Genomic DNA, 26,241 nt, shown 5'->3' on the forward strand with positions numbered 1-26,241 from the left:
CAACCTCCCCCACAGATCTGATTTTATACTGCAAAGAAAAAAACGTGCAGTTTATCCTGGGATGTGAAGCAAACTCTCATCATACAGCCTGTGGAAGCACAAACATTAATCACAGAGGTAAGTCTCTCTTTAACTAGATTTGAGTATTAGTTCAAACTATATCGGCAGCAAGATCAGAAACTGGGTGGTGTTATCGGAACCGTCATGCTCAGATGACAGACATATACGGTTTGACATTTCTATCGGTAATGGACGAATAGTTGAGTACAGGAACGTGAAAACTGACTGGGCCGGATATAAATTGACCCTACGGAGGTACTTACTATCCTGTGACAATACTATAAAGAATCATGATCAGCTAAACTATATGACTGATAAAGTGTCTGAAGCTATTGTAACAGCATATCATGAAAACTGTCCACTGAAGTTGAAGCGGAAAAATCGCGGCACACCTTGGTGGAACAACAAACTGTGAACTGGGAGCCATATCGTAGAGCGTTAACCAACTACAATAAGGCTATACGTAAAGCTAAGATGGATTCATGGAGAAGGTTCTGCGAGGACGTCAATAAAACGCCTCGCAGTGCAAGGATATTCAAAGTGCTCTCAAGGGAACGTAAAGAGGAGCTGGAGTCGATAAAACGCTTCGATGACACTTTCACATAAACCAGACGAGGGACGCTTGAAGTCCTAGCACAAACACACTTCTCCGGATCCGAATTGCTTCATTACTTTGGAGAATATGCTGGGTCAGACCCCAGCGACCATCCAAAGAAAACTGGCTTTTTACCAGAAACTTAATTTCGCCCAGTGCGCTTAAAGGTGCTATTAAATCATTTCAGCCCTTTAAATTACCAGGTGGAGACATCCAGCACTTCTTCTTGGGCTGACTTAATTTTACCCCACCTGTTAGCATGGGGATACATTCCAACGTGCTGGAAAACCAATAACGTAACATACATATCGAAAGCCGGGCGACCAATTACCAAGGCATCTTCGTTCAGGCCAATAAGCCAGACATCCTTTACTAAGTGACAGAAGAATAACGACCACCTTACAGGGCGAACGTGTGTACTTCAGGGCCGCGCGAGGTTGCCCGCAGGAAGGCATACTATTTCCCCTTATTTCCTGTGGTCTCTGCACATATACCTGCAGGGGAAAGACATAAGAACTACTTACAGGCTGCACCATGTCATAAATGGCATCTCGGCAAACAAACTCTGGATGACATCAACTGCACTGGTTGAGAAGGTATACAATCACAGCACATAGGCATCGGTATGCCTAATATAAGACCTAATGTCAAGAAAAACCCTAAACTCGAGTTCATACTCGGTTAACATACAAGACCGAGCACTGGGATCAGAAACGTATGGTACTAGAGAAAGCGGACGTTGAGTATATTCAGACGGCTCCAATTTTGAAGTAGGAGCTGGAATATACTGCACTAACTCAAGGACAGAAAGATCAATCTGCTTTGAGAAACATCATCAATTTTTCAGGTACATGTACATCATCAAGTACATGCCGTTGAAATATGTACAAGAATGATTAACCAAATGCAACTTGAAAATGGAACCATCAAAATCTACAGTGACAGTCAGGCGGCTCTAAAAGTGATAGAATTCCCTACCTGTACATCTAGAGCAATATAAAGCTGCAAAAACGAGCTTATACTGCTTGAGGAAGGGAACAAAAGTAGAACAGAAAGGAACTCTTAAAGAGGGTGGACTTGAAGTAGTGTAAACTCCTAGGAGTGAGCCACAATAGACGTAGGGTCGCAGTGAAGGGATACAAGGGTACTTAGGGTACTAAGAGGTATATACGAGGGTGCCCCACTCACAACAAACCTAAACCTGCTTCACGATTTCTTTTATTAAAACGAACGCCGTCCTTTATCTATGTTTTCCAACCTCTCCATAAATGAAAATGATTTCAGTGCTTTCTTGAAAAAAAAAAACAAATTATTTTTCAACCCAATGCGATAGTTTTAGTGTAAACACAAACCTGAAAACCAAAATCTCAATGCGGTTAATTTTAAATGTTTTTGCAATAAAGTAGGTGTGAGAAGAGTATTGAACGCCCTTTAAAACGATGAACTTGACCCTCATACCTCTTTAGGCTTTTCAGGGTAACATCGATCCCTCCTAGCGGTTTACAACTAACTAAAAAGTGGGTTGATGGGTTGAAGCCTGAAAATTTTTTATTTACAGTATCTGCCTAAAACAAAATAAAAAGGGTCCAGGAGCAAAAATGATTAAAAGAAATGTAGCAAATGAGCAAGCAAATAGAAATGAAATTTTTTACAAAATATTCTTTCAGATGAATCTTCTTTTCCATTACACGGGAAAATACAACCTTTCTATTGTTTGATATTGATTTTGGAAAAATTAGCACAAAAGTTTTTAATTGCGTACTCAGAATCCTCAAAAATTAAATGTTTGGAATGGTATTTTGGGCAATCGTATTGTTGGTGCTCTAAACAGCCAAAAATACTTTGAGTTGCTACAAAATCAAGTTCTTCCTGCCTGAGATCGGTTTTTTTTCAACAAGACGGTTGTCCTGATCATAATGCGGGAATAGTAAAAAAAAATTAACAAATACTTTTGCTAACCATCTTATTAGTGGGACTGATCTACCAGATCTTCAGATCTGTGCCCAACTTTTATTTTTGGAACAAAAAAATATTTTCAGTCAAAGAAGGAGGTCTTTTTTATCTGTTTGAGCCTTTTATTTAAAGAATTTATTTATGTTAAGTTTATTTTTGTGAGTTGTAATTTTATTTTTGTATAGTGCTTGCCTGTGTCTACTATTATCACAGTTTATATTTTATTTTTTTTAGAATTACACTTTAACTTTCATTATGCATTCTCAAAATAATAATCATTTTGATATGACTATTCCATCGGTACGCTGATGTATGTATATGCAGAAATACCTGAACTCTTGTGTAATATTTTAGCAAATATGATTGCAAGTCACCATCATAGTGAGACCCTTAGCGTCCTACGGAAAAACAATGACGTAAAGGTGAGTATTAGAGCGCTCGAAATGCATGCGTACGAGTTGCCATATTTCGCCTTTAAGCACTTCTCTATGCGTAACGACCCAACTTGTATACAGAAAGTCCTTTGGTGATTTTTTAAAAAGTGGGCCTTAAAAAATTTAAGAGTTTGTAATTATTTTGACATTTCTGGCACTGGTTATACTGGAAGTCGATATTAAGTTAATTTAAAAAGTATTATTATTGTATGTTTATTATTATTGTATTCAGATCCACGTAATATGGACAGTGTCGTAGAATTTTACTTACTTTAAAACTTACTTTTCTTAAACCAAAATATTCTGCAAGTGAAAATTATTTTAATATGTGGCAATAGTTACTCTGCTTAAACAGTTGTCATTAATCTTTTTTGTAAAATAATGGACAAGGTAAAGATAGTGGCAGTAAAGAAAAATATTTTTTCACAAGAGGAGGGTGCCTGTTTTTTTTTCTGTTTTTCCCAGCAGCTATCCTTTACCAAATCAGCTTCAATCTGCGTTATCAATCGTAATAAATGCACTATACTCGCATTTTATATATTTTCCTTAAATAGCAACTTTTGCAAGTAAAAAATATACTGACAAGCGTTAATAATTAAATTGTTACATACTGTAGCGTTTTTACTGTTCGTTTAAGTTTAAATTAAAACACTCGATACACAAAAATTGTCAACTGATAATACAGTTATTGCACACGTTCACATATGTCCCAAGATATGATGAGGTACGTTCGCCGCTCGCTTCATCCTTCTCGCACCTTCGGGTCTTGACGACGGACGACATGATTCCTGAATGCTTAAATGATAAATCGTAAATAAACACATATCAAACTTGGTAAGCACAGACCAGTATTTCATGGATTACTAACCAAAATTTGATTCTTGGCAAACAAGAAAAGAAGACATAAAGTAGCATTCATTTTTAATTCAAATTTTTACACAATCAAATAGACTGTGGTGATTTGTTAAACGAAATAAGCTATATTGTTCCTAGATCTAACACTAGATCTTTGTAAACTATTTATTGCAATCGCCCCAGATCTAATATGCTTACTAAAGCCCCGTCATATTTTTGTTGTAATACCTTTAATGTTTATGTAAACCATTGTGATATTTTTAGGGATTCTTTAAAAGATAAAAATAATAACATTACACCTATGATATTTGTATTGGACTCTGTGTATTGGACCTAACTTGTTAGTTACTATACTTAAAAATGTATTTCTTTTTTGAAATGTTTTTTTCTACATTATTTTATGATTTGGATAGATATTGATTGAGATTGATAGATTTTGGTTGATGTTTTTTTTATAGAAAATTATATTTGTTATTTGCTTTGTTATTTCTTAATTTTTTGTATTTCGTGTAATTGGGTGACTTATCGGTTGGAAATGTATCACTATGTATTTATTTTTGTTTAAGTTTAAATCTATATGTTCGCTTGACCGTGTTGAAAATGTATACGGTGGGCAACTAAATTACGTGCATCGAACTATACCTAGAACTAACCGTTTTTGACATCATATTTCCTTATTAAAAAAATACGTTTGACGTTCGATATATAACAATCAATCTCTTAAGAAAATCGTCTAGCTAATAATGTATTTTAATGACTAATGCCATTCCACATCTTGATATGCCGGGCAAACGTTTACGTTTATAAGGTTTAACGCTTTTAAGGTATTCAAAACTAAATTGGAATGAATTAGGAATATTGTGCCATTCGAGAAAATGCAATATTCTGTTTTTTGGAAGCTCCTCAACTGTTTTAGTAAAAGATGGCAAACAGGGTTTAGCATGTAGTCAGATGGAATTTCTCGAATAGAACATTGAAAGGCTAGAATTACCATGCCCGATAACTATAATATATGAAATTCATAAACGGAAATAATATAATATTTCCGTTTTTGAAGCCTTTATGCGTTTTTTAACGTACTTCATTAGACTAAAGATACCTACCTAACAAAAAGCACTTTTAAGTAAATTATATATTTTATAATTAATATAGATTCCTTAGTAATTCATGTTTTAAAATACACATTTTGCACAATTTTATTGTATTAAACAAAAATCAGTTTTACACCATTTATTTTATGTCACATCATTTTGAATTTACGAGGTGTCGACTTCTTCAAAGAAACTAATTACCGAAATAGAATATGAATATTCTAGTTTTTCACACACACTTTACATATAAGTTTTTATTTAGGTTTATTTCTAAGATCGCATATACTACGTTTATGATCAGAGTTTTGTCTTGATATGATGTTCTAAAGGAGTCCGTATTTACTTCTGAAAAGATCGACTTGAATCGCTTTTTTTCCAAGGTACCGCACAAGTTTTTACCATCGAGCAGTTCACAAAAATATTCACATGAGCTCAGATTCACCTTTTTCCTTTTTCAACCAAAAACGAAAGAAAAAACGTAGAACTCAAAGCTTATAATGCAACGGATTATAAGCAATTAATTTAAAATCCAAGTCAGTTAAATTAAAAATATTATATGTGTTGAAAATAGCTGAAAATTTCCTCTTTTGGAAATGTGTGTAAGCTTAACAACAGAGAATCGGTAAATATGTTTATAAACAAAACAACCCCTTTGTTTGAGTTTAACAAGCCCCTGAGCACATGTACTAATTCTCGTATTTTAGTGTTCTAAGAACCATCCTTGAAAAGTGGAATAACTGATGCCTGTCTTAGTAATCTTAGAAAACTTCCGTCTTCAATGAAATTAGTCTTTAAGAGAAAGTAGCAAAATTTATGGTAGTTTTTCAAATCCCTTAGTATTAAGAACAGATGCTAGTAATACAACTATAGAGAGATAAAATTAATACTAATATTGTATTATATTTTTATTTGGCAATTTTAGGATTCAAATTAGACATATTTGTATTACAAAGTTACAGTGGCTGATAAAATTCACATTATTTCTTTATAAGTTACATTTGATAACTAACGATATAAGTAAAGAATCAAGTTAATTCTTAAATTCCAATATACGCCTATTTTGTAAGGCTTCTTTCAAACTAGTACATTTTAATGACATTTTGACAGCTCAGTTAATGGTTGCCGCATATTTTATTACAACCGGTTTTTATTTGTGTAATATCTAACCACCTGCAAACCTTTTTTTAAACTAAAATTTGGAAATCTACACAATTCAGATAGCCAAAAATTTACCTGTTTAAGTCCTTTTTATGGATAGTCTACATTTATTTTAACTGTTAAGAATATGCTGATACTTTATCTTACTTTGAGGGGTACAACTCGTTCTATAGAGGGCAGTTTTAGAGCCTTACAGGCTTAAAACTTATTCTTACATGTTCATTTTGATCGTGATATACTTACAAGCCAGTGTGTTATCAAATATGCTTGTTTGAATTTAAATTTGCATCGTGCTTCTAAGGGCAATTGCTTAGAACGTTGAAAGGCTAGAATTAGTAAACAACAACTTTGTTTGAGGTCAACATGTGCACAGGGGAAAGGAGGGTGTTTTTTTTAAACATATGAATCGATTCACTGTTATCAAGTTTACACGTATTTTCAAAAGAGAAAATTTTCAGCTATATATCAACACATATAATAATGTTAATTTCATTTATTGGTGTTAGATTTTGAATTAAATAAAAAGTAGAAATAGATATGTGTTATTCTAAGCGTAAAAATAATATCTTCAAAGCAAAAAAAAATTAACATTCTTATTCCTAAAACTGTTTCTAAAAAATTTAAAATGGCAACATCGCAGGCAAAAGCTTGCGAAATGTAATCTTGACAAACGGCTTTGTGTTTATATTCGGCATTGTGAAGTTCTGTGTTTTTTCCTTTAGTTTTTGGATGAAAAAGGAAAAAGGTTGGGTCATTTCAGTGTTTTTGTGATCTGTTACCATAGTAAAAACTTGTATGTTTTTTGCCACACCATGGGAAAAAGGCGATTTAAGCCGATCTTTTTACAAGTAAATACCGATATTGTCATAACATCATATCAAGGGACAACCGTCGTCATAAACGTAGAATAATAAAAACTTATTAAGAAATCGATAATAATTATAAAATATTTAATTTTTATTAGATAAGTACCTTTATTCTAATGAAGTTCGTTAAAAGAACGCATAAAGAGTTCATAAACGCTAATATTGTTAATGATGTAAAGTATAATCTATTAATAATAAATATTTATCATGTAAGTATTTTTTGACGACGTCACTGGTAAAGACTACTTGTGTCGGTTGAATCAAGAATGCGATCGAGCAGTGTTGCGATTATTTTGTTATTACGTTTATACGTGGCCCTAAGTTCTTAAAATCAGAAAAATTCTATGAAGTTAGACATTATTTAATAGAATAGCAAATGACAGGTTATATAGTAGTTTTAACCTCACTTGAAGAAGCAAAAACTTAAAGACCTATAAAAACCATAAAGGATTCTGCCGCCGCGCCGTCAGAGGCGTGCGGTTATTTACAAAAATCTTTTGGACTCTTGGTGAATAATAAAATAAAATAAAAATTTTTAAGTTATAGTTACAGTTTTACTGACTATTATTTCGTTGATCTAGTGATTTTTGAGATGAGAACTTATTTTTATGTTGCCTACTTAGGTACATTTTTATAACGCAGTAAAATCGACCAGGATTATTCACTCAAACACTTATTTCTATTATTGCAAAGTACTCACCAATGCTTAACTAACCTTCTGAAGGACTATCCTCAGAAGTAGAATCATCAAGGCCAGGTTGAATTATTATTTGGGGTATGGGTGGCAAAACGGTATACTCTCTTTCAGTTTTAATTACGTGCTCAACACAATTTTTCCATCTATTAGTTTTGAATTCTGACACAATTTTGCGGATATTTTCAATAACTACCGCACTTAATGTTGGTAAACTGTTGCACTTTCAGAGTTGTTTTTTTTAATGTGCTCCATACTAGTTCAATGGGGTTAAAAATACAATAATATGGACGCAACCTTAAAACGGTGTGTCCATTATTCTTAGCAATGTTATCAATAACATACTCATTTTTAAAGTAATAACCTTTAATGGTATTAAGCAACTGCTTTTTTAAGGGGATTTTGTTAGGGACTTGTTCTTAATTTTCATAAAAGTTATGATATCTTCTTTTTTAGAGCTGTTGTTTGGTATTTTATTTAATATCCTGGAATAGTCCATAACGATTACTGAGTTTGGAGGAATGTTTGGTAGGAGCTGCTCAGAGAACCACTTTTCAAATAATGCCGCAGTCATGTCTTCGTGGTAATCAGCCGACGATTCAGAAATATTTTTAGCAGATAAAAGTAAAGCATTTTTAACAAATCCTTCTGTACTGCCAGCATGAAGTATAATAATTCGCTTTCCTCTTGAACATGGCGTATTCAAAATACAATTTGTTGAACTATCAACCCAACCGTATTTATCTACGTCATGCATATCAAACCAAGTTTCATCTATATAAATAATATGTCTATTTAGGTTCCGATACAACTTAATGCTACGTAAATATTCTTGCCGAAGTTCAACAATGCGCCGCGATTCCATAATAACCATTCTATTATTTAGTTTTTGGTGTTTAAACCCGCACTCTCTTAAGATACACCTAGAGTGTTGCTAAGCACTTATAGTCATAATCAGGGTACTCGACAAATTTTTCTCTAATCATTTCCAATGTTGGAACCAAGTTAGCCTTATAAAAGTTGTATACTATACGCCGGATAACGTCTTTGGTAGCTTCATCAACTCTTCTATGTTTTTGGCTGACTCTTTTTCTTTTCACAGAATGGTCTGTAACATCTTCCACTTTTAAAATGCGATAAATTGTCGACGACAGAATTAAAGTTAATTTATGAATAGGTTTAATTATGGCATTTTCTGACATATCCGGACTTTCTTGTCTAAGGCAATTAAAAATATTTAAGATTACTCTTTGACACTGAACATGTAAGTCTTTATGTCCAAACTCACTGGATTCCTCACTAGCTAGTCGATAGTCGATACTGTATCGGCTACCTCAAAAGGTCTCCAGAAAGCCATATTAATAAACAAAAAAAACAATAACAACACTAAAACAACTATAGGAATTAACAAGGAAATAAAAATTATTTTATTATATCAAAAAAGAAATAAACAACAATGTAACTCCACAAACTTTAACAAATCGCAAATTAAAAAACAAAGAAATATTATAATATTCATACAACACTCTCACATCAGAGCAAGACTTAAAGAGCCGCCTGCCTCGATTCGTCCTGCCACCTGCCACTGTCCTAAAACTTTAAAATAGCCGGCTTGTCAAAGGCGACTTTTTCTTTTAAGGCGTCAGGGGGCTTGGGCGTGGCATCCGCTTTTGATAACCGATTTCTATGAATCGCTGCACGAAGCGGTATGCTTTAACATCGACACCTGCATTAGTACGCTACCCACAGAACACAAATATAGAGAAATGTGTGTTGCCTAATGAACAGACAGAAATTCTGTTGACAGCTTTATTGACGTTGTTGACAAAGACGGGGGCATCCATCTTGGGTGGCATGTGGCGGGAAATTTAAGCTTGATCTATTGCCTGATATTTAAATTTCAAGTAATTTGCAGTTGCATTACAAAGTTGATGCGTTAACTCACGAGTGATGAGATATATTTAAATTGAATTTTATTTTATTTAAAAAAAAAAACAATATGCTTATCATTTTAGAAATACCCACATTTAATTAAAATCGTTAATTTTAAATGTTGAGAAAAAATAAAAATATTGCATCTCAGACATCCCTCATCACTTTAATCAAGAATTAACACATCAACTAAAATATTATTTAATTTAAATTTGGTTCTTAAGACAATGCTTATTTAAGATGTTTAGCTGTAGATACTTACCAAGAATTATAAATTGGCCCGATAGATATGGGACTAAATTTTAAATAAAAAAAAAACAAAGCCAAATTTTTTTTTAAATGTTTTATTTTAAGATGAATTAAAATAAATTTAACAAAGGATTTTAAAATGCATAAAAAAGTTACAATATATTCTAAATGAAATACTGCAAACTGTAAGTATGGTATTAATAACACCTTTTATGTAAAAAATAGAATTGTTGCAGGTATAAAACATATTTTAACTGAAAATCCTAATTTCTGGAGTTTCAGAAAAAAATTACCTGCTATTTTTTGTTTCCATAAGTGTATAAAACATGATAAGAAATATGTAACAAACATACCTAAATAAAAAATTAAACATATATTTTTTAACCATCTATACAATTGCAATAAAATAATATATATCCACAAATTATGGAAAACAAAATATAAGCTCTTATAAAGACAGAAACTGAACCTTCAAATCTCTTGAAATAAATATGGCTTTTCATTGTAAATAAGTTAATTAATAATGACTAGATATAACACAAATACATATGTATGAGTTAATATGCATGTTTGTTCCATTTTATTTTTTTAGTATAAGCAAATAAAAACAAAATATGACTTTTGATTAGTCACAATCACAAGGTAAAGATGTCACAAGTCAGTGGGGTTGTCTCCAGTAAGTATGTAACATGAAACATAAGAAAACAGATTAAGACAGTGTATTGTGTATACAATATTATATATTCTATCGGATTAAAATTAAATCTCCTAAAAGTATTTCATCCTAATGATCCAAAATACATAAGTTTTCATTATTAGTAATTATTGATTATCACATTAGTTATGATTACAATTAAGGTTCTAAATAATACCGTAAAGGATTTGATATTAGTCCATAATTTTACTTTAAGCTAATAATATGCATTTAATTATGGGTCAGTAAAAATAAAATTGGACTGTAAAAAGCATAGCATTTACTATCAAAATGTCTCAGGTAATTTAGGTATTTTAAAAAATAAGATATTACATACTAAAATCTTAGCTAAAAAGTTAAAAAACAAAATTATTCTGATTGTGTAGGTGTAGAATCATGAGTTTTAAATGAGGATATTCAAGATTTTTGTTTTTTTAAAGGCATTTTAGATTGTCAAATAGTGATGGTATAAAAGACCTGCACCTGCTCTTTTGAACCTAGTTCGCCATTTTGCTATTTGCTTTCATAAATTCATACATATACCTACCTAACAGGATGATTAATTATAATTGAACATAGAATGTAAAATTTTTATTAATAATAATAATAATACCTAACTCATGTGAATATTATTTAAAAATCTTTTATTTTTATTAATTTTAACTATAACACTAAAAGGTGGGAACAGTAAATAGGAGAGGGTCATAAAAATAAAAAGCATAGTTCGAATCTTGGTTCAGCCCGGTGCACCTGATTAACGGAGCTAGGTTCACAGCCGGAACTGGAGCAGGTGCACCTGATCCCATAAAGGAAAAAATCTGATCTTACCACCCCTATTGTCAAATATTTTTCTGTTTTTTAGAATGACCAATACTTAAAGATTGTTGTTGTGGTTTTGAAGTTGGCTTTTGATTTTATACTTTAAATATTTATAAACCAACCAAAACTTTTTCTCTAAATTGACTAAATGACCATGGCTATCCATCCATAAATGTGTATAACTTAAGGTGGATTAAGTCGATTAGGGAAATCAGTTTTTGAGAAGTATATCTCAATCTGTTTTCGTTAAATTGAATAAATAGGTATTGTGTTTATACTCCATGTGAATATCATTTCTACTTAAGAACCAGAAAAGTGTTTGGAGCAAACATTTTTAGTCGGACTTACAGACAAGATTTTTGTAAGGATGGATTCAATGGCAATTAAAAAAATTTATGATTTCTGTGACTGTCTGGGCAATTCCTCATATATAAACTAGTGAATAAAGGATATTTGCATGAATATCTTAATCTAGATGAAGACAAGGAAAAGGAAATACTTCATATTTTCCCAGTGAAGGTTCAAGAATTAAAACTGAATTGTAAAAAAAAAGTTAAATTGAGAACAGTGACATAGATATTCCCAAAATAGGATTAAATCTATAATTATATCCTGGAAAATGATAATACATCCAAGATACACCTAAACATTATTAGAAAACACTTAGGTATGTCATAATTGAAATTTACCATTTCTCCTGCTCTATGTAGTTGCACAATGATTCGATGTTGGCACGTTTGTAAAATAATGTATCAACCCAGAACTCAAAAAAACTACAAAAAGCTATAAAATTACTTAAAAACTTTAAATTGGAAGAAAATCATGAGGCTTGGCTTGTTTTCCACCCAAAAAAAACTTAAAAAAGACAATCGTCAAATACGACAGTTAAAATGTCACTATTGTCATATTTGATGTACGTCAAAAATTAGACAATCAGATTCAATCGGCCATCTTGGGTGGCAGACTATTCCGCCCCGCCACATTCAACCTTCATACCGGTGGACGCTACCGCTGTTCCATAATCCACGCGGATTTGGCGATATTTTAATGCAAAGCAATGTGTAAAACAGGCCCTGGTCTATAAGTCTTCCCGCCGGAACGCTTTTAATAGTTTTTATGGTCATTCAAGTGACTTTAAAACCACTATACACAAATGTGTATAAATGAAACGATCTATTCCCATGCGGAGGATTCAATATTCAATCCAGGAGTTTTTTGATACGTTTTGCCAATTCACCAAATATGAAAACTGAGCCTTATAATCGCAACGTGACATGTGAAGTGGCCTGTAGGACTCTGTGAACAGGTTCTGTCAAGAATGCTAAGAACAGATGTGTTTGACATTGGCTTGTTATTGAATTTTATGATTTAAACTTTTGAACGGAAAAAATCGTTAGGATTTAAGAGTTTTTTAATATTTATATTATTAGAATTCATATTACGAATTTTATTTTAAATAGTATATTGTCGGTATCTCTATATTTAATTGCCTAGGATAATTCGTCGATCTTTGGATCTTATTAAAAAAAAACTGTTAGTAAACCTAAAAAGTTATTAGCTTACAAAAACCACAGAAGGGAATCCAATTAGTTTAACTATTTATGCGTAAGTAAACATTTATTGTATTATAGAGGCCTATAAAATTAAATATTTGTGTAGTTAATTTTCTGGGAAGTCAAAGAAAAATAGATAATATTGAGAATAATAAATTCCAGCTACTACAAATTAACAATATTTAATTCTGTTCAGTGGGGAGAGTTCTTACAGGAATTTGATTACATATTTAAAAAAAAAAATATATAATTATTTGTTTTTTTTTTCTTTAAATTAGTATTGTGACAATTTCAATTCTCAATTTTTTTTTCATTTGATGCAGTTTTCCATGGTTTTACATTTAAAAGAGACAGTAATTGATGCAAGAACAACATGAACAACACATTTTTCTTAATATCCACCACAACTTAATTAATTATTTATCACATTATTTAATAATTTGTCATCATAAAGGTGTTATGTTTGGTGTTATGTTTTTGCTGCAATTCTCTAAAAGATGCACAGTACATGGAAGTTGAAATGGCCATAAAATGAGAAACTTTCTCAAAAGATGTTGAATCTCTGGGAATAGATAGACTATTTCCAGCCTATGTTACAATACTACTTGACCTGATCAAGTTTTTATAGGCAAAACCTCAAAGACTGTCTATTTAGATATTCAGAATGTAACAACAAATACTATAAAGGGCACTGGGCATGTGGAAATTAATATATGCATAATAAAATGATATTGTAGAATAACTGACTATATTTTTTAAGTTGAAAATGGCATAGTTTGCAAAAGAGTTTTTTTTTTGTAAATATATTGTCCTTCCCCACTGCAGTTAATGTTTTTTATGAACAATACAACTTTGAGATTAATCACCCTATTAGATTTAAGATGTTCCTCTGGTAATCTCTAGTAAAAGCACATAGAAAGAACATTTCATACTATACATGTAACAACTATATAACTCAATCTGGCCAAAAATAAAAAGTGCTTTGAAATTGTTTCACACACAATCTTATTAAATATAATTAAAAGATATGCCTTGGGAAGTAATGTATTACATCTTCTACATAAATATTTATTGAATTCATTACAATGCTTTAAAATAAACAAGAAAATTAGCAAGCCTGGTGATGTCAAAATTGGAGTGCTACAGCGCATTGAAGTAAATAATTTTAAACTTGGTTAAAAACTTGGTTAAAACAGGGTCTATCTTTAGTGAAAAAAATTACCTTAACAAAGCTTTAAACTTTCTTTAAATGTAAAAAATTAACAACTTTTTCTTAAATTCAAACAAAGCCTTTAATTTGATCTGTCATGTTAAGTTATTGCAAATTATTTCTATCCAGACATCTTTATAATACTTAATCTTGTTTATCATCTGAATTTTTATAAAATGTGAAAAATATTGGTATTATATTCATATTGTACTAGAAGAAAATATGCATGATTTTGTTAAATTTGCATATTTAAATTCCATGTTTATATTGATTTTTTTAAATTTAAACTATTTTATTTTAAATTTTAGTTTCCACTTGTTCACCATGTCTGCAGAAGTCCTGACACAATCTTTGTACCCACCCTCATATTTAGAACCCTTTGAAAAGAGTAGAATTAAACTGATTTACAAGGTAAGTACTAAAAAAAGTAAAAAAAAAAATCAGGTAAGCTCTATCCTAAAAAACTATAAAATAAATATGTAATTTAACTGTAGTATAAAATAACATATGTATACAGCAAATTGTCAATTTGAAGCCTATTTAAAGTTATCCAGTTAAAAAAAATGAAAATGTATTTTAAGGCACTCACCCCTTTTTTTATGTTGATAATCGAATAATATTTTTAGACAAAACTTGTAAAGAAGAAGTCTCTAATGTCTTTAAGAGGCCTGTGGAATATTTAGAATTAATTCAAATTCTAATAAAATTAAAATTAATTTAATATCCTCAATACCCAATTTTTATTATTAAGGATAGTTTACTGATACCTGAGTTGGGTATTACTAAATTATCAGTAAATTAGTTGTGGATATATAACCACTCTAACCACTCCCTAGACTGCAATGTCATGAGTGACCGAAAGAAAGTAAACTCAGTTAGGTTCACAGAAAGTAAAACTGTGTAATAAGATACTTAGATTTTTTAAACAGAAAGTAAAACTGTGTAATAAGATACTTAGATTTTTTAAAACTAAGTTTTCTGTGTTTGTTTCCTCTCTTAAGTGACAGTCTATTATAAGTTTCAAGTAGTTATTGCTATCTGCTTGGACTATATTTATATTACTAAACTTAAGTGTGGTAAAACTTATTTTCTTAAAACTGCCTATCAGTAATAAATTGAACTTAACTTTTTTTTAAGCAACTTCGAATTCTGTTCTGTATAAAAAAATCAGAGTTTGCCCTGAGTGGTTATAGTTTATTTATAATATATTAAATAAAATGGGCTTCTGGATTATTCCTTGTGGTATATACAATTTGCATTTGTCGGGTTAGTACATTTTCATTAGTATTTTATGGCACACTGTTTCAAATGTATTCTTTCTTTTGACAAAGACACTTAAAGAAGTATCCTTTTTATACATTGTATTAACAATATTTCATATGAAAGATAAATGTATAAAGATATTAATAAAATTGACCTATAATTTTGTTTGACCCTGTTTTGGTGCTTTATTGGATTTAAGAGATTTTATGGTTTTAATAACTTTAAAAGTAGTGTATCTCTATGTGCTGACTAAAAGTGGTTTTCTCGAAATTGTCTTGGTTTTTATACATTTTTAGCATAAATTTTGCCCATTATTACAGAAAAACCATTAACTTGCTTCTGCCATTTCAGTTATAGTGTGTAATAGTTTAGTTTTTGTATGAATTTTTCAAAACTTTTTTTTACGCGTTTTTAGCATTTTTAGCATAAATTTTGCCCATTATTACAGAAAAACCATTAACTTGCTTCTGCCATTTCAGTTATAGTGTGTAATAGTTTAGTTTTTGTATGAATTTTTCAAAACTTTTTTTTACGCGTTTTTTTTACGTTTGTTACATATCATATTTATACACTTCCATAAGGCAATTGAATTATTTTGGTTTTCAGAAATTAGTTTTTGCGGTTTTATTTTCTTAAAATTTTTTGCCAATTTGCTTCGGTATTGCGTACATTAGACCTCACTCGGTTATTGGATTCTTGCAGTATTAATTGTTGAGTTCATTTTTTTCTGGGCCAGTTTTAAATTTTTATATAGTAGATACTAAATCAAATAATTATATTATTTTTCAATGTTGGAGACCTCCTAACAGTAAATTGTTTGAACATATTTGAAGTTGTAACATTATAGCTGCCTAATACAAAACAAATATTTTTTCAAAAACTTCAGTCTCAGACCCACACATATATTTAAAAAAAAAACTTATAATAGTTAAAAAAAAATACAGGTTTTGCATTTTTAGAACTTTATTTACTTCAGAAAGCAAGTAACCGTAAAAAAAGTTTTTTTTTTACTTAATATTAAACATAAATTTAGTTATATCTATGTTATGAAACAAAAATAAACACATAAAAACTATTCGTTATATAAATATATATAAAGAAATACAAACTTATTATTAGGTAGCGGTCTGTGACAGCCGTAAGAGTACAAATAATTTTTTACTTCTTGAAATAGTATGGTCGATAACCACCACAATTATTTTATTATACATATATAGTATTTATATTTATCAGATTAAAAAAATGACTAAAAACCATTATGTATATAATGGTTTTTTATGTATATGTATGAACTTCACTTCATTACACATTGGTATATGACATTTTAAACACACCATCTTAGTTTTTCGGTTTTTAAATCTTGGACAAAACCCACACAGGAACTTATTAACTGGTTCTTCAACATCCATAATACCTCTGATTAAATCTTTATCCTTTTTATAATGTAGGAACCTCTAACCTTGAAACTTAATGTGATTCAATCAAATCATAGGCAAGTGTTTGAAGAAACTTGCTTCTTACAAGTTTTCGATTTGTAAGAGTAAAGTTATAAAGCACCATTGCATTTATTCCTGCCTGGTCCAGCATTCCATAAAAAACCAGCATTGGCCACATTTTTTCGCAGAGTATATAATACCAAAATTTTATTGTGATCAAATGCAAACTTGGAGCCATGTACCTTATTTCGGTTTAAAAAATGTGATGGAATTTCCTTTTTATTTTTACGTAGGGCTCCGATCATTTTAAGTTTTTTTTCTGTTAACATTTTTCAAATAGATCAACGGATGAGAACCAATTAGCCACGGTGACGTTCCTTCCTGTTCCATGAATAGGTTCCAACAATGTCCTTACGTAATCAGATGGTATTGGTTCATTATTCTCGACTGTTACTTTTCCAACATAGGCTATTGCATTTATCATGTTCTTGCATTCATCATCATAAATTTGATTCTGTACTTGTCTGGTTTTGAAGCCAAATATATCTTGAATGGACACCTTCCACGATATCCCATTAATTGCTCATCAAAGGTGCAGAACTGGAGTGGATATTTTCGCTGCAATGAGTCACAAATATTTCCCAAATTTCCTTGATTGGGGCAAACTTATTATTTATTTTTCGGTCAGTCCGAGTAGTCTTATCGTTAAACCGTAGACACGAAGCAAAAAATTAAACCTATTCAAAGGCATTGTAGCCCTATAAAGAGAATTTGCCTATTTAGAATACCTGAATAGCTGCTCTAAATTTACACGTGCAGATTTTTCAACTCCACAAAAATATAAAAGTCCTATAAGGGCTTTTATGTCTACATTAATTGTACAAGAATTATGATACGTTTGCTTAATATTTAACTTTTGAATATTAACTTTTCTTTCAATTTCTTCATTTGTATGAACTACTATTTTATTTATAATATTTGAGAAAGATATTATGGTCCTTGCGAACCATGCGTCTAACGAAGTTTTTAATGTTTTTCCTGCACTTTTTGGACTAGGTAAGTGGCTAACAATATTTTTAATTGCTGGCCGACCCCGCTTCACTGGAATAGCACTGTTTATTACTGAAATTTTTGCGCTTTTTTCTCTGATGGACCGGGCTCGTTGTCTTCCGAATAATTCAATTGTTCAAAATTTTCATCATCACTTTGCTGCTGTTCCGCGTCCGACAACTCTTGCTCGGTGTCAAATGTATCTTGCACCTCGACATTGCCTGGCTCATCCTCTGAGTCTGAAGTTAGTTAATTTCCATTGACTTGGGATTCGTCATTTAGCTCCAATAACAACACATTCATTTTATTTTGCATTACTTCTTCATTCAAAGGCCTTTTTCGCTTCTAGTTAGGCATTTTTGACAATTCCACACAAAAGTACACATTATTTATACAATTTACAAGATAAATAATTTTTACCTTAGCTTCAATTTCAAAAAAATCCAACAAATTAAAAAATTAGGATCACCCAAAAATGTAACACGCAACACACATGGGTATACAGGAGTGAAGCCTCGGGACGCACTTTACGAGGCTGTTACTTCCTAACTAAGCAACACAGTATTTTATCACTAGCAGGTTAAGTGGTAGGAAAGTTGATCTTATTTATGTTAAGTTCCAAATGTGTTTAAATTGGCCACACTTTAAAAAAACTCTTGGGGCTTTCTAGGCCCCAGTAGGTGTTACGAAGGTTAAAATACTGCTATACCTAAATAACAAAGTGTTGGCATACCAGAGCAGAAGTTCATAGATAGGTACCAAAAACCACTTCATATATATGATTATATAAGAATGTTATACCGGGTTTAGGGAATTATAAAGCTTATTTTATTTAGAAACTGTATCAAGAAAGTGATATTATTATCAAGACAAAAGCACCCTGTATACAACAAGACAGCAATGATTCTGTAAACGGCAATGACCTTACTGGAGATCCTCTTAAAATTGACTTAGGTGGTGATGAAAGTATTGAAGTCATGCCCGTAGAGGAGGTGATGTGCAGTACATGGACATTAGGAGAAAATTCACATTATCCATTGTCTGTTACTGAAGCTAGGTAAAAAGAAAAATTTATTTCTTAAAATTTTATTTCTAGATGTAAATATTGTTTTTAGAAGTGAAATAAATAAAAGGCTTAAAGTAAGCAAACAGGAAGATTCACTACCAATTTATAGTATATGTAGTGCAGATGACAGCAAGAAAACTATAATTTTCGGTGCAAATCCCAAGGATTTTATGTCTTGTTCTATTCATATGGCCGGAATTCTTCCACATAGTGAGGTTGAGAAAAAAATACCAGAAATGGTTGAGGATCATTTAGGCAATTGTTTTAATAAAAATAAAGAGGTAACCGATTAGACCGCTTAATAGAAAAAAATAAGCTGTAGCAAAAAATTCTAGATTGACTACAGAGTCCAAATTGTGTACGATGTATTCAGTGAAAACTCAAGCAAACGTCAAGTAAAAGCAGAAGTAGTGACTTTAGTAAATGTCTTTGATATTGCGAAAGCAGTTGAAGCAGAAATGAATTTGGTAAATAAATTGTTATATTTAATTATTTTTTTTAAGCTTGACAATAATATTCATTGATTTTCAGAACTTGGAAATCACTGTAGGAAACGAGTTTTCAAGTTTAGCAAGTTTATGGAGTGAAATGGCCATGTTACAATCTTTAGTAGATATTTTATGTGACAGGTATTATTGCATCGTTTATTCCATTTTATTGCCAATTAATATTTCTTTTATATCTTAGTGATTTAAGAACTCATGAAGAAACTTTGATATGTAAAGTTCCAATGAGCGCAGAGGCAATTTTAAACTATTTGATGGAGCTGTTTTCTTCCAAATTTATAAAGGAAGAACAGATAAAGGAAGAGAAGAAAGAAATTGATTTGAATACATTAAGACCTGCAGATTTTTTGGATGAATTATGGAAGATTTTGAGTTGTGAGTATTTTTTATATTTACATAAGTAGTCTTTATATCAATTATCCTATTTTTAGGTTGTGAAAATCTTGGAATCTTAAGATGTAGCTTAAATTTCCTATTCGAAGAGTTAACTGAGAGAAGAATCCGGATTTTGCCGGTAATACTTATTTTTGATTTTTTGAACAGTAAATTAATAAATATTTAAATTATTTTTTACTTTGATATTGAACGAATTTTAGATAAAAGAGGATTTTTCAAACGTCACCAAAATAATAAAAGGCATTCTACAAGGAAAATTAGGGCCACCAACGGTATCTCTTTCTGAAGCTGCTGAGTTTTTATTTGAACTAGGAGCGCAAAAGTTACAATATGATTTTCAAACTATTTTGTCTTACTATCTTCCCCAAATGAAACATTCCATTAATGAGGTTTGGAGGTAATTCATGGCATAACAAATTATTAAGGTACTTACATAAAAATGTTAATAATTTTAGTGCGTTTTGCCAAACTACTCAAAAGGATATAAGAAAGACCAGAATGACCCGAGCAGTCAGACCAACTGACTGCATTGATTCGGAAAGTATCAATGTAAAGTTGCGTCAGATGGCCTTTCTGTCGCAGTTAAACGTTGCTGCTGAGTTTATATTTCTTGTAAAAAGAGTAAGTCATATCAGGAGTTGAAATATTTCACCTTATTACGAGTATTTTTAGGTAAACTTGATTAATGAAGATTTTCGAAAGTTCTGTCGGCACCTTGAGAAAGAATTCGTTTACAGCAGTAATAACTTAAGAGCCTTTTGTGATATTTATGAGAATCCGGTGCACAAAATGTCATTTACCGTGGGGACAAAAAATCTTTCTGTAGTAGCAAAGTAAGTATTTTATAATACTCTCTGTATGTATTCTATACTCTGTATGTATATATTCTAGGGTGATCATATTTTTTAAGAATTTTTATGAAAATTGTAAAAAACTAATTTTTAATTTATATAAAATAAATGAATTTTTTATGAATGTTAAATAACATAAATCTTATGTAAAAAAGTAAACGCAAGACAAAAGAACGGCGATAACAAAAATATACACTTAGACAGGGCATCTCAGGAATATCCTATTAAGTCTGAAATATCTGAAGAAAAACTTCCTTTATGAAAATCGCGACTCCTTATATTTCTTATCGACATGTTCGAACTTGTAATAGAAATGTAAAAAAAATGTTTTTTTTTTTTACGATTTTATATATTTGTCTCATAAAGACGATAAATACAATGACAGCATCATTAATAATAATAATAACTGCAACAACAACTTATTTCTATGTCAAATTGAAAGAGAAAACAAAACAAAAACGAATAAATTAGTAACATGTAATAATTTGATTCTAAAAGTCATTATATTATTTATAAGTTCCTAATTCAACAAAGAACCTGCGAGTACTCGTTGGTTTTCATCTTAAAATGTTGGTTTTTATTGTAAAATATAGGGTGTCCGAGAAGTAGGCGAGGATAAATAAACTGCATATTGTAGAAAACATCAAAAAAGAATAAATAAATATTTTTTACATGAAATTTTGTTATTAGTTGAAAATAAATACATAGTTAGTTAGTTACTTTACCGTAAGCGTGTTCGCTATAAATATCAACGTCTTTTGCTTAAATTTAGTTGAAAATCCATTTACCAGAAAAATTACTATATATTACATATTTTATTGTAAAAATATTTGCTTAAATTGTATATTGTGTCGTTTTTCATAATATTCAGTTTATTTATCTTTTACTCCTACCTAGAACCTAAGATAAAAACCAGCAAGTACTTCAAATCCAAAGTACAATCTTATACTTAAAGTATTTTTTATCATCATGAGTTACTGTCGATTATCGATTTCTGGGATACCTCTAATGAAAATTATGTTTATAATTTAAAAGTAATGCACAATGTCAGGACAACCTATGCGTCAAAATAGTATGTTGACACTTAACTTTGGATTTAAAAAACAGCAAAAGAATTGGCGCTTATTATAGGATTTTTAATAATATTTTTTAATTCTTAATAATAATAAGATTGAGTTATGTGTGACATGCAATTGTAATTTTGTTCATTAGAATTATTTTCTTATACACTTGTATACCTCCTAATTTTTATGTTTCATTACCTCATTCATGAATCTGAAATATTTTCTTTAAGGGGATTATTCACCCATAAATTTCTGTTTCCTGGATAACTTTTTTATTTTACCATAATTTTTCATGCGGTTTTCACTAATGAAATGTACATATTTTTTTCAAGAGTTGATAGGTGCTAGTTTTTTTAATTTCTAAAATTTTGATTTTTTATTTAAAAACCAAAAAGATAAATAAAAAATCTTTCCATACGTCTCTAGATACATCGATTTTAGAAGCATTATATTGAAAAACCATTTCAACAAAATTAATAATAAACATTTGAGAATGGGAATACAAAATTCAGGCATTTTTCTTACAATTTCTTGAACCGCCGATAAGTTTAGTATCATATGGCAACAACACACGGCCGGGCTGGCATGAATCTAGGCTCGATCTGTGCAAACGACGGTATCGGCTACTGGTCAGCAGCAATTCAAATTCAATATTATGTAAAATTTAAATGTTGATTGGGAGTTCACTTAGAAGTATTTTATTGCGAAGGTGTTCCAATTTTGTGCACGTTGTTCTTTACACTATAAAGTTTTTTATGTTTATTTTTAAAAAATGGGAAAAAGAAAAGAAAGAAAGTCAAAAGTTTGTTATTCTAAACGAAAAAGTAGGATGCCAAAACAGGATCACTTTAGGCCTAGAATGGCTGCAAATATGGAGTAAGAATGCCACATTGCTTTTACTATTTATATATAAATGAAAATACATGATTCATTTTGAAAAGAAAAATTTTAATTCAAAAATTTTAAATAGAATAGTGGGTTGAGTTATACCTTGTTTGAAAGGTCTTTCGATTTTCTTTACGGCTACACCTAATTTAATTTACTTCAGCGGTTCTTAAACTATTGACTATTTTAACATTTAATATAGTTTTTTGGAAAAACTGTATTAAATCACAATTCTTTATCAAACTATGAATTTATAACAATTATACATAAACGTTTAGTCCAACAAATACTGAAAATGGCCATCGTTATAAACTTCATGCAATAATGCAGATTTACATTAACGTTTAGGAGGAAAAAAATAAGAATACCAAAATACAAATAAACAATAAATAATACTGTTAGTTAGAGGTCAATTCGACTTAATCAGAGTGAAATCGGATCATTGATTTTTAGTTTATCGTGTTAAACAAAGTAATAGTTAAAATGGTTTATATATTTATTTTTATTTATTTATTTTAAATTTTCAATTCATATATTTCCTGATGTATTTCCTGAAAATTTTATTAAACAAACCTAAAATTATAACAATTGTTCAAAATGTCTTCCCTCTTGTTCAATACATTTGATGCATCTTCTTCTGACACTATCAACAACCCGTTCACGTTCAACGCGTTTTTGTCGCATTTCATCAGTGCAACACACACTAATTCGATTCATTAGTTCGTCTCGAGTATTAATGTTAATACTATAAACATTAGATTTTAATAAAAATAATAAAAAATAAAATAAAATAATCTTTATTGTATGCAATAAATAAATTACATCTATTATATACATACAAAGGTGGAAAGTACCGCTAGGCGTGTTTTAATAACCACCACAATAAATAATAAAAGGACATTTTTCAACACACAATTTTTTTAAAAATAAAAATTTGAACAAAAATGATTCAGAGAACCAACCATAACAAAATTAAAGAATAAATAAAGAATAAAAGAAAAAAAAGAAGTAAATTATTACATCCGTATTAAAATATCAGCAGTCTCCAAAAACTTTTTAAAGTCAGTCTTATGCTGGGGGATTGCCAGTGTGCTTTTATAGCGAATATTTACATTATGTGTATCTCCCCTTTGAATAAGGAATTCTGACAGATATTCTGGTTCATGAAAATTAAGTAATTTATGTACAGTGCAGCTTATACCCAAACATCTTCTTTTGGCAATGTGCCCCAGACATAAAAGTCAAGGGGCGTAAGGTCAGGGCTTCTGGGCGGCCATCTTACCGGACCGTATCTTCCGATTCATTTCCCCCCAAAGCATTTATTCAAGGAATTTTGCACAATTCTGCCATTATGGGCTGGGCATCCGTCCATTTGAAACCAATGTTCCTGTCTAGCGGCTAAGGGGATTTCTTTCAGAAAGTCAAAAAGGTCATTATTTAATAAATTCGAAAACTCATTGAAATTGAGCCGATTAGGAAGTATTACAGGCCCGAAAAGGCGACCTCTCATTAATCCTATCCATATGTTGACCCTTATCTTATGCTGAAAATGTGAAACAACAGTCGCATGAGGGTTTTCTGTATGCCATATATGGTTATTTTTTAAATTCATTATTCCGGCTCTTGTAAATGTTGCTTCATCTGTCCAAAATATTTGATCTGTTCCCCACTCTTGCAACTTATTTAAGTACCACCTACAGAATTGAAGCCTCACCTCACCATCCACTGGCAATAAATCCTGGACTTTTTTCAAATGAAACGGATGCAAATTATTTTTTTAAAGAACTCTATGTACAGTGGAATGGTGAATCCTTAATGCAGCACCAATGCGGCGAGTACTTCTAGATCTATCTTCTGTAACAGCTCTCATAATCGCAGGTTCTTGTCTCCAGCCTTGACCATTTTGACCACCTTCTCTAATCCGCAAACCTTGAAAGAAACCACTTTCCCCACAGTGTCTGGACACTTCTGCAAATGTACTTCTATGGGGTTGCCGTCTATTAGGAAAACGAAGCGCATACTCCCTTGCTGTCTCCCGCGAGTTTCCATTTGGGACACCGTAAATAAATAAGATGTCCCGATATTCAATGTTTGTGAAACTAGGCATTATTTTTTTAAGCACGTTTAAATCAAATTACCTATTTAACTACTCGAAGTGAAAACTTAATGACTTAATGAGTTCTTGTCAAATTTTAAATATCTGTGCTTTTGTTTTAAAATCAAGTAATACATGGTTTGTGAATTTCCTTCTTTTGCGGATTCCTTTTACAAAAGAAGGAAAACCTGCCTTTTTTCTTAAAGAATGAATATCGCGATATGTTATTTGTTTACGGCTTCTCTAATGGAAATTTGTGGAGTTGTTGTGTTAAGGAAGATAGATCTACAAGTACTCACCGCATTCGTTCTCAAAAGATCAAGAAATATAGCTAATATACTTACTTTTGTGATACTATTTGTTATAGCTATCACGTATATTATTGGAAAGCATATTAAATGCAGTAGTTTTTGCTGAAAAAAAAACATGTCCATATCTACCAAATTTTAGAAAAACGACAACGAAGAAGATACCACTAATTTTGCACATTTCCCAAATGTTACATTTAACTTCTGATAACACCCGGTATAAAAAAAAAATCAAAAACTTAAATATACCCATCTTATAGCAAATTTAATTCTCTTTCAGATGATATATCTAAATTTTATGTGGTGAGAATAACGGAGATATTCTTGTTTATATGAAAAAAAAAACAAAGAAATTTGATAAAATCAAAAAATGTTAAATACCAGAAGAACTAACAACTTTTCGAAAAAATGTTATTCGACTTTTTTGTTGCAAATGACTTGTTTAATCACCTCTTAAAGTTTGGCGGTTTTTATAGTAGACACCCTGTATAAAAGCATTTTTTATAAATAAATTAAATCCGTCAATTTAAATAGTGAATAAACTGTATTACCAGAAGAACATGAGGATATTTCGATTAAACTAATACAAAAATCCACGAATCGGTTCCTCCCGATGAATCTCTGGTGACATTGACCCGTCTGCTACGAGACGAACAGCGTTCTGCTTTGCTTTAGCGATGCGTTGTTGCCAAATGCTCACCTTCCCGATAAAGCGCGTTAAATCCATTTTGGGCAAAGTCACGTGCTGATGATTGCTCTTAATTACTTGGCTTTAATAGTTTATTTGTCTCAAAATATTTTTTCATATATTTATATAGTTTGCTCCCCTCTCGCTGGACCCTTTATATGAAATCTGGAAAATATTCAACGATTTATGATCTTTCCAACTCGGCACCATTTCCTCCTTCAATTTTCGACTATGGTGAGTATTATATTTATAATCATGTTTAATTTTAAATTGACGCATAAAAGCCCTGTTTAATTATTTTTAGATGCCTTAGATACTGCTAACATACAGGAGTCAATTTACTATGTAACTAAAATGTATAGGTCTGTTGGATTATTCTGAAACAAATTACGATAAAATATTTAAGCTAGTTTAGTTATGTTAAATGCATTGATTTTTCATCAATAAATAAAAAGCATACGAAATATAAA

General features: G+C 30.8%; 1 protein-coding gene across 2 annotated transcripts; it reads left to right on the forward strand.

The window, feature by feature from the left end:
- LOC126736006 (protein zwilch-like) lies at positions 1 to 26,241 on the forward strand. 2 transcript variants are annotated; one of them, XM_050440186.1, is made up of 13 exons: positions 1 to 117; positions 14,472 to 14,574; positions 18,749 to 18,969; positions 19,028 to 19,259; positions 19,314 to 19,445; positions 19,510 to 19,607; positions 19,666 to 19,859; positions 19,916 to 19,998; positions 20,081 to 20,277; positions 20,336 to 20,501; positions 20,553 to 20,713; positions 25,902 to 26,005; positions 26,076 to 26,241. In XM_050440186.1, the coding sequence occupies exons 2-13, from the start codon at positions 14,488 to 14,490 to the stop codon at positions 26,150 to 26,152; spliced, it is 1,752 nt and encodes a 583-aa protein (XP_050296143.1). In that variant the 5' UTR covers positions 1 to 117; positions 14,472 to 14,487; the 3' UTR covers positions 26,153 to 26,241. The 2 variants fall into 2 exon arrangements, with proteins under 2 accessions (XP_050296143.1, XP_050296142.1); XM_050440185.1 differs by lacking the exon at positions 1 to 117 and adding an exon at positions 12,723 to 13,005.

Source organism: Anthonomus grandis, chromosome 5 (assembly GCF_022605725.1).
Source record: "Anthonomus grandis grandis chromosome 5, icAntGran1.3, whole genome shotgun sequence".
NCBI lineage: Eukaryota > Metazoa > Arthropoda > Insecta > Coleoptera > Curculionidae > Anthonomus > Anthonomus grandis.

Bases quoted from the DNA above. Each gene is read 5' to 3' on its own strand.
- LOC126736006 (XM_050440186.1), top strand. From the start codon at position 14,488: ATGTCTGCAGAAGTCCTGACACAATCTTTGTACCCACCCTCATATTTA. The intron at 19,446-19,509 runs GTAAATAAATTG...ATTGATTTTCAG, and splicing joins TTGAAGCAGAAATGAATTTG to AACTTGGAAATCACTGTAGG. The intron at 26,006-26,075 runs GTGAGTATTATA...AATTATTTTTAG, and splicing joins TCCTTCAATTTTCGACTATG to ATGCCTTAGATACTGCTAAC.